This window comes from Schizosaccharomyces octosporus (assembly GCF_000150505.1).
Source record: "Schizosaccharomyces octosporus yFS286 unplaced genomic scaffold supercont6.3, whole genome shotgun sequence".
NCBI classification, from domain to species: domain Eukaryota; kingdom Fungi; phylum Ascomycota; class Schizosaccharomycetes; order Schizosaccharomycetales; family Schizosaccharomycetaceae; genus Schizosaccharomyces; species Schizosaccharomyces octosporus.
This window is the reverse complement of record NW_013185621.1, coordinates 604,054-619,925: the sequence shown is the minus strand read 5'-3', so window position 1 is coordinate 619,925 and position 15,872 is coordinate 604,054. Positions and strand designations below refer to the sequence as shown.

General features: G+C 37.7%; 7 protein-coding genes across 7 annotated transcripts; 2 read left to right on the top strand and 5 right to left on the bottom strand.

Moving 5' to 3' along the window:
- The first annotated feature begins 218 nt into the window (after positions 1-218).
- On the top strand, positions 219-3,110 carry SOCG_04279 (tRNA ligase Trl1). Its single transcript, XM_013165121.1, has one exon. It carries the CDS (start codon positions 404-406, stop codon positions 2,771-2,773), a length of 2,370 nt encoding a protein of 789 aa, XP_013020575.1. The 5' UTR covers positions 219-403; the 3' UTR covers positions 2,774-3,110.
- Positions 2,830-4,207, bottom strand: SOCG_04280 (RNase P subunit). The gene is made up of 5 exons (XM_013165122.1): positions 4,028-4,207; positions 3,834-3,981; positions 3,720-3,782; positions 3,112-3,673; positions 2,830-3,061 (listed from the first exon to the last, which is right to left on the bottom strand). Exons 1-5 carry the CDS (start codon positions 4,133-4,135, stop codon positions 2,914-2,916), a joined length of 1,029 nt encoding a protein of 342 aa, XP_013020576.1. The 5' UTR covers positions 4,136-4,207; the 3' UTR covers positions 2,830-2,913.
- Positions 4,208-4,547: 340 nt separating this feature from the next.
- Positions 4,548-5,345, bottom strand: SOCG_04281 (proteasome regulatory particle; the record flags this gene model as incomplete). Its single annotated transcript, XM_013165123.1, has 2 exons — positions 4,548-5,147; positions 5,244-5,345. The coding sequence occupies 2 exons, from the start codon at positions 5,343-5,345 to the stop codon at positions 4,548-4,550; spliced, it is 702 nt and encodes a 233-aa protein (XP_013020577.1).
- Positions 5,346-5,730: 385 nt separating this feature from the next.
- On the bottom strand, positions 5,731-7,260 carry SOCG_04282 (uncharacterized protein; the record flags this gene model as incomplete). The annotated part of the gene is made up of 1 exon (XM_013165124.1): positions 5,731-7,260. The coding sequence occupies one exon, from the start codon at positions 7,258-7,260 to the stop codon at positions 5,731-5,733; it is 1,530 nt and encodes a 509-aa protein (XP_013020578.1).
- A 549-nt stretch (positions 7,261-7,809) lies between these two features.
- SOCG_04283 (P-type ATPase) lies at positions 7,810-11,266 on the top strand. Its single transcript, XM_013165125.1, has 4 exons — positions 7,810-10,746; positions 10,788-10,914; positions 10,961-11,040; positions 11,082-11,266. The coding sequence occupies exons 1-4, from the start codon at positions 7,983-7,985 to the stop codon at positions 11,216-11,218; spliced, it is 3,108 nt and encodes a 1,035-aa protein (XP_013020579.1). The 5' UTR covers positions 7,810-7,982; the 3' UTR covers positions 11,219-11,266.
- On the bottom strand, positions 11,190-12,226 carry SOCG_04284 (uncharacterized protein). Its single transcript, XM_013165126.1, has one exon. The coding sequence runs from the start codon at positions 12,174-12,176 to the stop codon at positions 11,361-11,363; it is 816 nt and encodes a 271-aa protein (XP_013020580.1). The 5' UTR covers positions 12,177-12,226; the 3' UTR covers positions 11,190-11,360.
- A 1,435-nt stretch (positions 12,227-13,661) lies between these two features.
- On the bottom strand, positions 13,662-15,592 carry SOCG_04285 (citrate synthase Cit1; the record flags this gene model as incomplete). The annotated part of the gene is made up of 2 exons (XM_013165127.1): positions 15,551-15,592; positions 13,662-15,111 (listed from the first exon to the last, which is right to left on the bottom strand). The coding sequence occupies exon 2, from the start codon at positions 15,108-15,110 to the stop codon at positions 13,662-13,664; it is 1,449 nt and encodes a 482-aa protein (XP_013020581.1). The 5' UTR covers position 15,111; positions 15,551-15,592.
- Positions 15,593-15,872: the final 280 nt, after the last annotated feature.

Below are 15,872 nucleotides of genomic sequence, written 5' to 3'. Positions count from 1 at the left end.
TTTTTAATTAATCCTTCATTTATAGCTACAGGTATGGGTTCTCGTTAATGCAGAGCTCCTCCTTGACGAGACGAAAGATAAAGCAGTAACTTAGCGAAGAATTACGCGTTTCGAAATTCTCGTTAAACATACTTAAACCTGTATGGAATAGCTTGTTACGTTGTGTAGCGCACTCTTTATAAATGACAATAAACTAAATAAGCATCATGGAGGAGCAACGCTAAATGAAAGACAGAATTCATTTGTTATTGTCAAGAACTGAACACTTATCTTGACTTAGGACAAAGAATTTGTAATTTGTGGTCTTTCGCTTGCGGCTCTGCGTGATTCCTATTCAAATATTGATGTTAATTTTAGGTTAGTACTCACCTTGTAGGTTGTTCAGCAATATTTGATCTGCACAATGTCGAATACGTTCGCTACTCCAAAAGAACTTGTTGAAGAACTTTGTAGATTGCGTGATTTGAAAATAGGCATTTTTGGCGAGAAAAAACCTACCATACGCTCTGTCTCCTTTGCTGTTCCAGGTACAAAGTATGAACTGACGTCCTGGAGGGTTTGGGAACAGGCTTACCGTATCAATGTGTCCGACAGCAAGAAGACATACGACAGTGTAACTGGTCAAAAAAGACGTTTACCAACATGTGCTCGTGGTTTGTTCACCTATAAAGATCCGAACTCAGAAGAGCAAAAGATTGCTATTCGGGGTTACGACAAGTTTTTCAACATTGATGAAATTCCCCTTACTACTTGGAAATCTATGAAAGAACATACAAGGGGACCCTATGAGTTGACTGTCAAGGAAAATGGCTGTATCATATTTATCAGTGCTTTATCCAATGGCGAGCTCATCATTACCAGTAAACACTCTTTTGGAGCTGTTGAAGGCCAAAGCGTCTCCCATGCGTTAGCTGGAGAACGTTGGCTTGAAACCCATTTACAGAAAGTTGGTAAATCGAAGAAGGAACTTGCACAAGAACTTCTTAAGCGACAAGCTACGGCTGTGGCAGAGTTATGTGATGATGAGTTTGAAGAGCACATTCTTCCGTATCGAGCTGAGTATCGCGGTTTATACTTACATGGCCTAAACTTGAATGTTCCCGAATTTACCACGGCATCATCAGAAGATGTATCCACGTTCGCGAAAGTCTGGGGATTCTTAAAAACAGACTCATTTCACATTCAGAAATTTGAAGAGATGAAAAATTTTTTGGAGGAAACTGCAAAGACTGGAAAGTGGAATAATCGCAGTGTCGAGGGGTTTGTTGTACGCTGTCATTCTACTGTCCAAGCTAAAGAGCATAAGCCGACAAATGATTTCTTTTTCAAATACAAGTTTGATGAGCCATACGGCATGTTTCGACAATGGAGAGAGGTTACGAAGATGCTCATCCATGACAAACCTCTAAATTACGTTAAATACAAGAAAATTACAAATGAGTATGTGAACTTCTGTAGGAAAAAATTCCAAGAAAAACCCGAATTGAAAGTTCTTTATCTTAACAACAAAGGCATTATATCTTTGCGTGAAGAGTTCTTACTTCTCTCCAAGCTTGACGCTATGACTATTTCGGTCGAGTCGAGTAATGAAAAGCCCTACACACTGCTAGTACCTATTGCCACAATTGGTTGCGGGAAAACAACGGTCGCTAAGATTTTGGAAAGGCTATTCAACTGGCCAGTTGTTCAAAACGACAATATTCCTTCAGGTAAGGGAGGTCCCAAGAGATTTGCACATGCAATCGTCAATGAATTTCAAAATGGTCACTCTATTGTTTTCTCTGATCGAAATAACCATATTCCGAATATGAGAAGTGCTCTTCGAAATGATGTATCGAGTGAATTAGGCGGTGTTCGTTACATAGCTTTGCCTTTTCTACAAAACTCCAATACTCGTTCATTCGTACAAAAGCGTATAATAAATAGAGGTGATCGTCACCAGTCTATCAAAGTATCAGAGGGTGTGGAAAAGGTAGATGCTATTCTAAACATGTTTTACAAACAGTATCGACCATTTGATCCAGAGTTGTTTTCTCACGACCAAGGTTACGATGATGTCGTAGAATTAGACGCTCATGCTGGATCTCTGGAAAATGCTCGTCTCATAGTGGATTACATACGTGAACATATGCCCGATTTGGTGCCCCAGAATCCTAGTGAGGAAGAATATCAGCAAGCTTTGGAATATGCTGTTAATGAATATGTACCTACCTACACAAAAAACATGGGAGGGAGTTCGTTGAAAAAGAAAGAAAATTTCGATGGAATTAATTATTTTGGAGTCTGCTTTCCTTCAGAGAAAGTTAACAATGTTCTGAAGGAAATAATCAGTTCAAAAGGTATAAGCTGGAATGATATGTTTGCTTCATACACTCTTCAAGAATCTTTTCATGTTACAATGATTCACAATTCACAGATTGCATTCGGCCCCGAAACTGCTAACCTATGGCAGCAATACCTTAACCAACTTGAGAATAAACATGATGGTAACAATCAAGTGAACTTCACTATTAGAAACCTCGTATGGGACGGAAGAATAATGTGTTTTGCCGTTGACATCGACTCGAAGAGTGTCTGGTGTGGAAAAACTGTAAATCCTCAACTTCACATCACATTAGGTACCACATCGCCTTCTGTTAAAGCATATGACTCTAATTTAATGCTGGAGAGGCTAAGAGCAGGGAAAGCATCAGATGAACCAAAAATTCATGTACTTGATGTTGAACCTAAAGTCAATATCATGGGAACCTTGCAATCCGTCCCTAAGAAATAATGTATAGAGTTTAGAATTTTTAATGAAATTTTGGATATGGTTTTTTGGGAAATTTACGCGAATTGGTTAGAATTACATATTTTTATAACCACTCTATTCACTAAGAATAATGTACATGATGTTCCCAATATCACCCTGTTTTAGGTTATTTTCCAAGTCCAGCGTAAGTTATGATTTTTTTGGTTAAAGGATAGCAAGTTTTGGTTGGCTTTGCCAGGAGCAGCTAAAGAATCAGGAATAGAGGAAAGATACTCATTACGGAAGACACAGAAACTCCAATCCAAATTCCTGTTTACGTTAATTTGTTAAAAAGATCTAAAAATAAAAAGAATTCTTACCTTAGTAAATTATAGACACGGATGGTAACAGACGCGTCAATCAGACCTACAATTGAAACAGCCAAGATGTCAGATGTACTATTAGATATAGGTTTATAGGAGCATATATAAGGATCGACTGAGTAATCCTTTTGTATAGCGTCAGCATTCAAAAGCAATAAAGAAAACTGTTCTAAAATCTCGACAGATGTTTCTAAGGAGTCCATACTATCTATTTTTTTTAGAGAATTGATGGGGGGAGGGACTTTAACAGACGGATAAACTTTTTTTAAAGCATGCAAATGGTGCTGTATTAACGGTACGGGAAACGAGTTTTTGAGAGTGTTCATAAAAGATTCGTCTAAATATTCTGAAGAAATTCCCATGTAAAATGTCCACTGATTATTAAAACGACCAAGCGCGCTCTTAAGCCTTTCATATCCTTTTCGGTGCGATTGTAAAAAAGTAGTTTTCAGGTCATAAGAAGCATTCCATAAACAGTTAGTCGCTTTTGAAGAGGCCGGGTTAGCATCCAGACCTGTTTGAAGAAACGAGTCTTTAGTCAATGTGACGAGCAGTTTACCTATTCGATTTTGTTAGAATGTCTTCGTATTTAGTACAATATTTACCATTAACTATTGAAATTCGATCATCACAACCATAAGGCGCCTGAGAAATAACGTACGCTTTTCCTACATAGGTTAGACATTTAGGCTTTGCATTATCTAACCAAAGATCAATACCTGAATGCAGAAGATTACTATACAAATCCGGAAATAAGAGGATATCGGGGCTTCCGGTAAATTCGTAATACGAAAAGCTATCTACCAGATCAACAATTTTGTTTACAATAGGACCGCTTTCTTCATGTAGAGGAAGCAGTAATTCAACCTAACCGACATTAGTTTTTCACGAAGACGTGAGTCTTTTTACGTACAGATGTTTGGTAGCGCTGCTGATCTATTTGTTTCTCCAAGTAAGATACGTTGGTTATTTCATCTCCTGATTCTTCAGTAAATGTACAATCAGAAGAATTCACTTTCATGTTATCTATAACTTTGCAACCTCTTCACCTTCAAAACCACTCAATCCTAGAAAAAGGTACAGAGCAAGTCAGTTACTAGCCAGAACAGTAAAGGAGTAAGGGCGGAATGTAACGAATTTCAGATACTGTTCCTTGTCAGATTTAGAGAACAGTCTATTTAATGCTTTTAATTTTATTCAAAACTATATATATTTTTTAATTTTTTGAAGCTTATTGACAACTTTATTGTTGCATCCCCACAAATAAAATGCGATTTTAGACATTACTCAGAAGCTTTCTTTTTCTAGATATAGAAAGCAGATTGTTTAGTAATAAAATAGAAATTAGTGGTGCATTAATGTTTTTTATTCCGGGTTGGTGTTTGGATGCAGCGAAACATTTAATTGTGCTCACGTTGGTTGTTCCAAATATCCTATAAGTCCAGTCCTTCTTGCTTGCATCTTCCGATAAATTCCTGTCGAATGCTACGATCCATACAGACATCCAAAGCTGTATGACCTTCTTTGTCAGTGCGTAGAGTATCGGCATTAGACTTTATTAAATCAATAGCAATGTCTGGGTGACCCTCTGCTAAAGCAAAATGAAGAGCGGTAAAGCCAAACGAGTCAGAAGCATTCAACGGACATTTTTGAGAAAGAAGATATTTTACGACATTGGAGTTGCCTACTGCGGCTGCCCGGTGCAGCGGTTGTTGTCCTTGGAGATCCCTCGTTCTTATTAAGCGGGGGCTACGCTCGCAAAGCTTTTGAACAATATTAAGTCGACCTTTTCCAGAGGCATAATGAAGACACGTTTGTCCTCCGCGAGTAGTTGTCTCTATATTGACATCAGAGCGTTCCATAAGGGTCTCAATGAATGAATCAGGAATGGCCTTGTTGCAGATAGCAACCATGAGAGGAGTCCAACCAGCTTCGTCTTTTTCATCTGCTTTAATATCCACTTGTTTTAAAAGATATTCAGCTATGTCCAGTTTTCCCATAGAACAAGCCCAATGAAACGGCGTTCGTTTATCCTTTAATCAACCAGGTTAGCAATCTGATGAAATTTCAGTCGTATTGAAAGAACTAAATCAAATACAATTGGTATTATATCTATAAAATTCTCTTACCGCATCAGGAGTGTTCAAAGTATTACGATCTTCTGTAATTGTTCTTTGAACATATTCAATTCCGCAGTTTTCCTGTATCGCTTGTCCCAGACTTGCATACATTTTAGTTTAGATAAAAAAACAAGAAGATAATGAAAAAACTAATCTCAACCTTATATATGGGTTTGCTTGATAGATATTTATTGCTATGCGTTTCTTACACATAAATACTTTGACTTGACGTAGCAATTCTCTAATATATATAATAAGTATATGAGTATATCGCTTTGCACTAGTAATATCGTACAACATATGAAATACGTAAAACAATAAATCCGTTTGTTTTTTTTTTCATTATACAAAGAAAAGCAAAGAAAATTGCATAACTTTTATCGGATAGTATGTGAAGTATGATTCGAAGTGTAAACAAAAGGACGTATGTGTGCTCTCAACAATGATGGATATTCCGCCTAATAAATTCAAGAATCATGTTCAAACGTAAATACAACTAAGTATGCCAATCATTAAAATCAAGTGTAAACATATGCTTTCGGTTGTTCGCATTTGCAGGATATGATTGTTGAGGAGAACTATTAACTTGCCCTCGGCTTAAGTTAATAGTGCTTTCTTTTATTTTATCGTCTTCATTGTGATCATGGGGATTTTCATTAGTGAAGCAACACTTAATATTATCATTAGCGTGAAGAAATTTATTCGAAGTTTTTGATACGCTGTTTCGTACTTTCGGATTTCGAACACGCTGGTTTTCTTTGTCAATGGCAATTAGCTTCTGGCTTGGTTTCATTGTTGATGAATGCATTTTGTAATCCCTGGAAGGGCTCAGGAATCCTTCATCATAATTGTTTGTACCAATATATCCGGAGATACGATTTGAGTTTCCATAGTTGTTATTTTCTAACGGTTTCTTTTTCTTTTTCGACTCTTTATTCTTTTTGTCTTTCAAAGAGAGAAAAGAAACGGACCGTGCTAGGCGAGCATAATTAACGGTTTGTTCAAGTTTCGGTGATTTTTCGTATACCAAATTCTTAGGTTCAGGATTTTTCGTTTGAATTCCTTGCACTTGCTGTTTTTTTGTCAAGCCTTCGTTTGCATTCACTTCTCGCTCACGAATCTTATTTTTAGAAAGATCGAAATTCGATGACAGGTTTATAGAGTTATCAGAGGAAAGTGTCGTTATGTCATGCTGCTTAATCTTTGGTGTACTTTTATGTACATACTCGTCATTTTTCATAACCTTTTTGGAACTTGAGAAGGGATTAGGATCGTCAGATTTGAAGAAGGAAGAAAACTCTCGAGTATTATCTCCATTATCTGTACTTGGAAACAAGCAGACATTTCCTGTCGGCCCATCAGACTTCTGTTTCGGCGAATCATTTAGGTGAAAGAAATTAATGGATTGAAATCCACGTTGAGGAATTCTGTACAAAGAAACGTTATCATGAAAAGGTATCGTTTCTTGCACAGGAGAGGTAACTCTAAGGTTTTGTTTAAAAGGGCTTGATTCTTGACTATTGCATTCAGCAGAAGAAGTCTCCTCATTGTCTTGTTGTCTACGATATCCAAGATCATGAGTCTCGCTTGTTTGCCCTCTTTGTGTTTCCGAGGATGAGTCCAGAGATTGTTCCTGAAGCAACTCGTCAGAATCACTAGTCGCCGTTCTGTTGTCCGAAAAAGAAGGCCAAGACAAAAAATCCACTATTTTGTCCAAAACTTGTTCAATTCTACTTTTTGATAAACGAACATCATTTTTATAAGATTCAAAGCTTTTACTAGCATGATTATTTTCCTCGAGAATCAGGAGTTGCGTTTCGTACACAGCTTCCAACTTTCGTTGCTGTGTATCAATTATTGAGAAGTAAGCTTGGATGCCATTCGCCAAATCCAAAAGCAACGACTCTTGGCCTTCACACTTCTTGTAAACCTGTGTCAATTCCTGATTAGTTTGCTTCTGAACCAGTGAAAGTAGCTTTTGGATTTCCGCAAACCCTGCATTCAGAGAGCTCGCTGATTTCTCCATTTTCGCAATCAGAAGTTTTGAGCTTATTTAGCATAAAGCAGTAAAAAAAAATATTGTTGATTAGGAGGAATTAACTTATTGACGGTATAATTGTTATTAAGCGTCTTATAATTATTTTACTCGAAAGAATAAACATTCACATATGGTTTGTTTGTTTACATTCTTCTTTAAAATATCAAAACAAACATTTCATCGCTGTACAACCGCAGAGATGTAGCAAATAAATAATTTGCAGTCTCAAACAATAATAAAGTCTTCTCTTTATTTTGAAAATAGTTCATTGTTCAACTCATTCCTTCCATTCTTGGCTATTACTTACAAACACCAAGTTAGGTTTTTTTAGAAAACCAAGTCTGACATATAATATAAAGCTTCGAAAGTAGGTAGAAATGCAAATTCGTTTTATCGTAATCCACTTAATCGGCCGTCGTACAAAATCAATAACTAATCAATAGATATGTAGAGAGTTTTCACAGATATTTAAATGATAATTATAAATTGATTTGTTTACTCCAACATGTCTTCGAATCGTAATAGTATTGGTGTAGTATAATATAGATGTGTTTCACCTGAACATATCCAATGCGAATATTTTATCCTCATAAAGAAATAAACATTCTAGGTGGACGTTGAGAGTTCAAGTTCCTCACTATAAAAAGAAAAAATATAGTAAAAAGCAGCCATAATTGAACGTCTATTAAAGACTTTACCGCCATATTAATATGAAGCCGAGACTGAATGGCGTTCAATTGAGGATGAAGAGTTGGCTTCAGGAAAATGGCGAAAAGAATTCCATTATACCTCTAAAGGTTCTTTCCAATTCAAGAGAAAGAAATCGTGGTTCTTCTGTGTCGTTGGGAGAAGCCAGACATTCCTACGACAGGGAGGAAGCCGACTCCTTAATTTCAATACATGAGGATTCTCAACAGGATATGGATGCCAATTTTGAATCTGGCTTTCGAATGATAGAAGTAGGACGTCCTAATCCTCTCCACGGCACCAATGCCGTGACAAATACGAAATATGATGCTTTTAGCTTTCTTCCCAAATGTCTATTCGAACAGTTTCGCTATTTTTATAACATGTACTTTCTATTGGTTTCTTTATCACAGCTTATCCCTCCTTTAAAAATTGGGTACCTATCAACTTATATCGCTCCTTTGATTTTTGTGTTGATGATCACGCTGACAAAAGAAGCTATCGATGATTTAAAACGGCGAAGAAGGGATTCATATGCTAACAATGAAATATATATCGTTAACAACAATCCCTGCACAGCTCAGAATATTCAGGTAGGTGATGTAGTGCTCATATCAAAGGATCAAAGAGTACCCGCAGATATGGTTCTTATGCACACATCTGTTGGAAACGAAGCTTTTATTCGGACAGATCAGCTTGATGGAGAAACTGATTGGAAACTTCGAATACCCTGCTCAAATCAGTATTCGCATGGAATCATTCATGCAGATTCCCCAATCAAGTCTGTCCATCACTTTTATGGTACCTTTACTTTAAATGATAATAGAAGACCACTTACTGTGGATAATACACTTTGGGCGAATACCGTGTTAGCCAGTGAAGCGGTTTATGGTGTTGTCATTTATACTGGCAAAGATACCCGTCAATCCTTGAATAGTTCAAAAGCTAAAACAAAAGTTGGCTTGCTTGAGAAAGAAATTAACTTTTATTCTAAAATTCTTTGCATGATCGTTCTTGCACTTTCCGTAATACTCACATTCAGCCATGGAATACGAGAAAATTGGTACATTGCAATCTTCAGATACTTGATATTGTTTTCGAGCATTATTCCAATAAATTTACGTGTGAATCTAGATATCGCTAAAATTGTTCATTCTAAACATACCGAAGCGGATCCTAATTTACCTGATGTTGTTGTGCGCAGTAGTAATATTCCGGAAGAACTTGGTAGAATTGAGTACTTGTTAACAGACAAAACGGGTACTTTAACGCAAAACGAAATGGAATTAAAAAAACTGCAGTTGGGAGTCGTCGGGTTTTCCAACGAATCAATGGATGTTGTTCAGGCTTGTGTGAACGAATCCACGGCTCATATTCCATTGAGTGATGATACCAAAGACCTTGTCCGGGAAACCGTTCTAGCGCTTTCCTTATGCCATAACGTAACTCCATCTGAGACTACTGATGGCTCCGTCAGTTTCCAAGCCGCAAGTCCTGACGAGGTTGCAATAGTACGATGGACAAGTAGCATGGGCTTGGTCTTGACACATCGTAATCGAACAAGTATAACCATTAATACATCTTCTTACGAGATTTTACAACTTTTTCCATTCAAATCTGAAACGAAGAGAATGGGAATCGTCGTCCGTTCACCAGAAGGGCAAATTACGTTTTACCTTAAAGGCGCGGATTCTGTTATGCAGCAATTCATAAGTCCAAGCTTCTGGCTTGATGAAGAATGTGGAAACATGGCCAGGGAAGGGCTTCGAACATTGGTAGTCGCAAAAAAAGACTTGACTAATGAAGAATATAATACATTTGCTACTGTTTATGCTGAAGCAAGCGTTTCTTTCTCTGGATCAAGAGATAAGAAGATGGAAGGAGTCGTTTCAAAGTATTTGGAGAACGACATGGATTTGCTTGGGCTTACTGGTGTTGAAGACAAACTCCAAAAGGATGTCAAGGTAACACTAGAATTACTTAGAAATGCGGGTATACATGTTTGGATGCTTACGGGAGATAAGGTAGAAACTGCTAGATGTATAGCCATATCATCAAGGCTTGTTTCTCGAGGTCAGTACATTCATACTATTGCTAAGCTCAATTCTCGAGAGGACGCGCAGAGCCAGTTAATGATACTAGCTGGGAAACCAGATAGCTGTCTCATAATAGACGGAGAATCCATGGAGTTCTGTGTCGGATATTTGAAAGATGAATTCATAGAAGCAATCTCTAACCTATCTTGTGTGGTAATTTGCAGATGTACGCCTACCCAAAAAGCAAACATGACGCGTCTGATTCAGAAGAAGAAATCTGCTTCTGTTTGTTGTATTGGTGATGGAGGTAACGATGTCGGGATGATTCAAGTTGCAAATATCGGTGTCGGTGTAGTTGGTAAAGAGGGTCAACAGGCCAGTCTAGCTGCTGACTATAGCATAAAAGAATTTAGCCACATTGCTCGTTTACTCTTATGGCATGGTCGTATAAGCTACAAACAAACATCGAAGTTGGCAATGTTCGTTATTCACCGAGGCTTAATTATTTCCATTTGTCAGGTTGTGTACAGTATAATATCGAATTTTGAGCCCATCGCTTTGTTTCAAGGACTGTTGTTGGTTGGGTACTCCACGATGTATACGATGTTACCGGTTTTCTCCATTGTTTATGATAGAGATGTGAGTGAAAAATTAGTGTTTCTATTTCCGGAGCTTTACAAAGAGATGAGGGAAGATAAATGCTTTTCTATTAAATCGTTTATGTCTTGCGTGTTAATCAGTATTTATCAAGGTATGTGTCCAAAATTGGTTTTGTTACTAACTGATTTTAAGGTGTAATAATACAAGTGATTACTTACGTACTCGTCGGATTTGACGTCGAAGGTGAAATGCTAGCTGTTTGTTTCTCCTGTCTAATATTAAACGAGCTAATTATGGTAGCACTGCAGATCAACAGATGGTAAGACTTTGTCATTTGCAAGAAGAAGTGATGTTGACGATTATAGGGATCAAACAATAGTTATGTCAGAAATGCTAAGTCTAATGATCTATACCCTGAGCGTTCCTTTCTTGACTGATTATTTTGGTAAGTGCCAATTTTAGAAATTAAATTTTGCTAACAAATAGACTTGAAATTTTTTCTGGGACTCAAGTTTTACTGGGTGTCAGCTCTTATATTATTTATCAGCCTCTTACCTGTTTGGAGTGGAAGAGCTCTGAAGCAAAAACTGAAGCCTTCAAGTTATGCAAAATTGCAAAGGTAATGTACTTTTATTTAATACTGTTCGCATAATGTATATACGTTAGTTATGTTATTGTGTGTATTGTAATTTGTATGGTATTTGACATGTATTTAATTATAATTCCCACTAGAGTTGGGTTTATCTTTTTGAACAATCGTAAAGGTTACAGGCATAGGCTCAGCAAAATAAGTTGCTTAGGATAACAGTTGGGCATATTTTGAAACCAAGAAGCAATTTCGCTCCGAACGTGTTTTGGCAGGCGATGAGGTTCTGAAAAGATGGTAAGAACCGTGTGTACTCGTTGCCAGCATTTGTGATAATAATTGACTTGTTCAAGTTCCTCTTGTAAAGGAATCAATGCTGTTGCAGTGGAACTTAAGCTGATGGCTTGTTTCTGGAGTGTAGAAACCAGAAGGTTTAAGTTTTGGAGACCAGTTATTGAAAAAGGAACACGAGCCATTGCGAATTGCAAAGTTGTTTGAAAGTATAAGAGATCGTACAGCTGATCAACTAGTTCCAGTCCTTTTCTCATAAACATTTCAACCCTTTCATATAAAGTAATTGTAGAATAATACACCGTTAGAAATGAACACATATCATCCCAAGAAGAGTAAATATCTTTCAAAGAGTAGTTGACCGCGACCATATTTAATGTCAGTAAGTCTAATTGTTCGAACGGCTTTAATACTGAAAGAAGCGTTTTCTGTAATTGATTAACTCCATCCAAATGGACTTGTCGGTTTAAAGTTAACTGCTGAGTAATTGCCTCTGTAATTGTTCTTAACATGTTGTTTAACTCGCTACGCATTTGTTTGACAACTTGGATAGTATATTCTTGTGCTGGTTTTTTTTTCGATGTTTCAGCTTCACATTTAAGTTGAATCATAGGCCGTTTCATAGAGTTACGCCTCCTCAACAGGCCTCTCAAATGCCCTTCGTACTCGTGTTTTACATTAACATGGGTAGCTTCACGAATCATGCTTGAAATGAAATGAGTAAGACTTCAATTCTTCTTCAATGACTTCTGATTTTATACAGTTTGACAAATTTTCGCGTCGATGTTGGTTGGTGTTAGAAATTGAACGCGACGAGTGCTCATTTACGTAAGTTACAGCATACACATTTCATTCAAGCAAAGTGTAACAAATATAATTCTACCCAAATGATTTTGTTTATCTGTTTCAACATTTTCATTTTTTAATAGTTTATAAAATTATATACGCTCGCACAAAGAAAACTCTGGATCGATTTGGAGATTTTTAACTATGTAGAATATCTGAAATTTAGAATGATATATGTTACTACTCATGTAAGATATCCGTTACTTCAAAGTATTCTTTTTAAACGCACAAATAAACAAGCAACTAATTCAAAAAGTAAAACAAAAAATAAAAATAAAAATAAAAATAAAGAGAGAGAGAGTGTGTGTGTGTTATTCATTCCACGTATATATCAAGTAAACATCGGTTTGTTCTACAGTATGTTTTCTTTAAAAGAAACAATTTTCATTAAATTATCATATACAACCAAGACACTCGCAGTGAACCGACAGTAAACTTGAGCGAGTACTCAACGATTTCAGGAAAGACTTGTATTGTATGGTATTTTACTTTCTTTTCATCAAAAACGCTACGCTAGAACTTTGCAAGACATTTGTATAGATACATATTCATAAGTAGCTTCCTCTAACGGAGTGACGAATTTAAGCGAAATCAAAAACTAGGTTAAAAATCATTGAGCATTTTGGCGGTTTATTGTGTTTATCGTGTATGGGTTAGAATCCTATTGTTTGAACAATTACAGAAACCGTTCTCCATTAATTCATGTCGTATAATGTACACCATTGGTTTTGTCTTTAATACGATCGTAAAGCGTATTTCATCTTTCAGCTTTTGGTTTGCACTCTTATTTCTTATTTTTTTTTTCTTAATTTTATTTTTCAAGGAGATTTAAAAATGTAAACAAAAAGAATGATATAACGAAACGTGACTGTTGCTGCTGAAGTTACATAAAATTCATTGTGTTTCAATTTGTTTCAACCAAAAGGACCTATGCAACACGATTGAAAGTCAAAAGTTGGTCTTTGTAAGACTTAAAATTTTGGCTTTGTGAATCCACGTGTAACTAAAATGAGCAGTTGCTTTGATTTTTGGTACACTGCATAGATGTAGAAAAACAAAACACCAATTAAGCCGGGATAAAAACCGATGAGAGATGGTTTTTGTCTGACTATGTGTGTCTTACATTTTCTATTAAACTTTTTTAATATATTCACTATATAGTTTTGACATGTAAATATATATGAGTAAAAAAAAAAGAGATAATTTAAAAATCTGTAAATGAAATCACCTGTTTCGAATTGTACATTCAACAAAGAAAAACGTAATAATAACTTAGAACTAGTCATTTTCTAATCAAGAATTGATGGTATACAAAAGAAACACCCTATTTACCCATATCGTCATTACTTAGCATTAACAAGCTTTTTTAAAGCTTCGGTAGAGAAAGACTTGGGACGCTCGATGGGGAAACCAAGAGCACGGTCCCAGATCAATTGAGAAGCAACACCCAAGGTACGAGAAACACCAAACAAAACGGTGTAGAAGTTTTGCTCCTTCAAGCCGTAGTATTGAAGGAGGATACCAGAGTGAGAGTCAACGTTAGGGAAGGGATTCTTGGTCTTTCCGTGTTCGGTCAAGACAGAGGGAACAACTTCGTAAAGACGGCTTACAAGCTGGAACATGGGATCCTTGGGGAGATACTCTTGGGCAAATTCACGTTGAGCGGTGTAACGAGGATCAGTCTTGCGAAGAACAGCGTGTCCGTAACCGGGGACAACACGACCGGACTTCAAAAGATCCCACAAGTAACCCTTGATACGCTCATCAGACAAATCATCACCGATTTCCTCCTTCATGGTGTTTAAGAAGCTCAAAACCTCTTGGTTGGCGAGACCGTGAAGGGGACCAGCAAGACCGTTCAAAGAAGCAGCCATTGAGAGGAAGGGAGAAGAAAGGGCGGAACCGACGAGATGGCCAGTGTGAGCAGAGACATTGCCACCCTCGTGATCGGAGTGGAGGGATAAGTAAAGACGCATGAGTTCGACGAACTCGCTGTTGTTAGCGAATCCCAAGACATTGGCAAAGTTGTAAGAGTGGTCCTTGTCAAGTTGGATAGGGGCAACAATACCGTCACGGTAAATGTTGCGGTAAATACGACCAGCAATAGGGACAGTCTTGGCAATAAGATCCATGCAGTCTTCGTAGGTGTACTTCCAGTAGTCATGCTTGCTAAGACCATGCTCATAAGCTTTGGCGAAGGCAGAGTCGTGTTCGAGAGCGGTGATGGCAAGGGAGAATTGAGCCATAGGATGAAGAGAAGGAGGGCAACGGTCGATGAGTTCCTCTACGAATTTAGGGAGCTGAGAGCGGGCAGCCCATTCGGCAGATAAAGATTGAACCTGGCTGAGGGTAGGGATCTCACCGGTGACGAGAAGCCAGAAAAGAGACTCAGGAAGGGGTTGTTTTCCGTTGGGAGAAGAAGGCAACAACTTTTGGCACTCGGGGATACTATATCCACGGAAACGAATACCCTCGCTAGGGTCGAGGACGGATCCTTCCCAAACCAAAGAACGAATGCCACGGGCACCACCGTACATTTGATCGAGGGTGACGTTACCTACAACATCACCACCATGTTCAGAGCGAAACTTTTTAATTTCTTCTTGCTTTTGGGGGATGAGTTCAGAGAGGCGGTCTTTAAGAGAACCACCCTTGATGGTAGAGTAAGAGGCGGCAGCTGTGGTAGGAAGCTTGGAGCGTAAAGAGGCCTGCGAGAAAAGAGAAGAGGCGAGTCGACGAGTACTGGCCAACTTTGTGTTGTTCATAAATCGGGGGGCGGTTAAAATAAGCATCCTAGAAGAAAACGAGTTAGTGGAAAAGAAAGGAAGGACGTTGTAGAAAATTGCAAAGAAAATCAGTAAAGAAAGAGGAGTATTTTCTTTTAAACAACGAATACAAAACGTAAACGCGGTTCGATAAAGTGTGTGAATGCTTCTAAAGGGGAAAACGTTGTTTGTACGTAAAGAGTCTTTAGTAGGAAGTAGTATAAGGAAGTAGTGAAAGAGCGTCAAAGAAGAAGAATGAAAGATCTCGTCATTCAAAGAGAAGAGACGACTAACACCCAAAAAGAAAGAGGAAAATTTTAGAAAAAGACGTACGTGGAGGGAGAAGAGGAGTTTGAGGATGAGGAAAGACGGGAAGAAAACCGAGTTGTATGGGAAAAGGGACTCATGAAATTCACCAGAAACTGATTTCTTGTACAATTTAAAAGCAACTTGGAAAGCAAACTTACCTTTGGGAACGGTAGGCGAAAGGAAGTGGTTTATGCAAAGGATAAAAGGAATATGCTTCTGTAAACGAAAGATGTCTTGATGGCCGGGATTTATGAAGATGTGGGGACAGAGGAAGTATACGTCACGAACCAAGCATCACGGCGAGCAAACACCAATCGAAGTGGATGAAGTTTGGTAAAGTTTTTCGGCAGTTGTAATTAGCGAATCATAAAGCATCGCTTCCTTCCGCGGTAAGTTCTACCATTGATAACTTTAACCTAGTTGGCTCTTGGGACATTATGTTTGTAATGCTACCAGGGAGCATTGAGGTGGACTGCCGTC

What these genes read in the sequence shown, in the direction of transcription:
- SOCG_04279 (XM_013165121.1), top strand. Translation starts at nt 404, where the DNA reads ATGTCGAATACGTTCGCTACTCCAAAAGAACTTGTTGAAGAACTTTGT.
- SOCG_04280 (XM_013165122.1), bottom strand. Translation starts at nt 4,135, where the DNA reads ATGAAAGTGAATTCTTCTGATTGTACATTTACTGAAGAATCAGGAGAT. An exon ending in AGCAGCGCTACCAAACATCT is followed by an intron (nt 3,982 to 4,027) that starts GTACGTAAAAAG and finishes AATGTCGGTTAG; the next exon opens with GTTGAATTACTGCTTCCTCT. An exon ending in TCGAATTTCAATAGTTAATG is followed by an intron (nt 3,674 to 3,719) that starts GTAAATATTGTA and finishes AAAATCGAATAG; the next exon opens with GTAAACTGCTCGTCACATTG.
- SOCG_04283 (XM_013165125.1), top strand. Translation starts at nt 7,983, where the DNA reads ATGAAGCCGAGACTGAATGGCGTTCAATTGAGGATGAAGAGTTGGCTT. An exon ending in GTTAATCAGTATTTATCAAG is followed by an intron (nt 10,747 to 10,787) that starts GTATGTGTCCAA and finishes ACTGATTTTAAG; the next exon opens with GTGTAATAATACAAGTGATT. An exon ending in GCACTGCAGATCAACAGATG is followed by an intron (nt 10,915 to 10,960) that starts GTAAGACTTTGT and finishes TGACGATTATAG; the next exon opens with GGATCAAACAATAGTTATGT.
- SOCG_04284 (XM_013165126.1), bottom strand. Translation starts at nt 12,176, where the DNA reads ATGATTCGTGAAGCTACCCATGTTAATGTAAAACACGAGTACGAAGGG.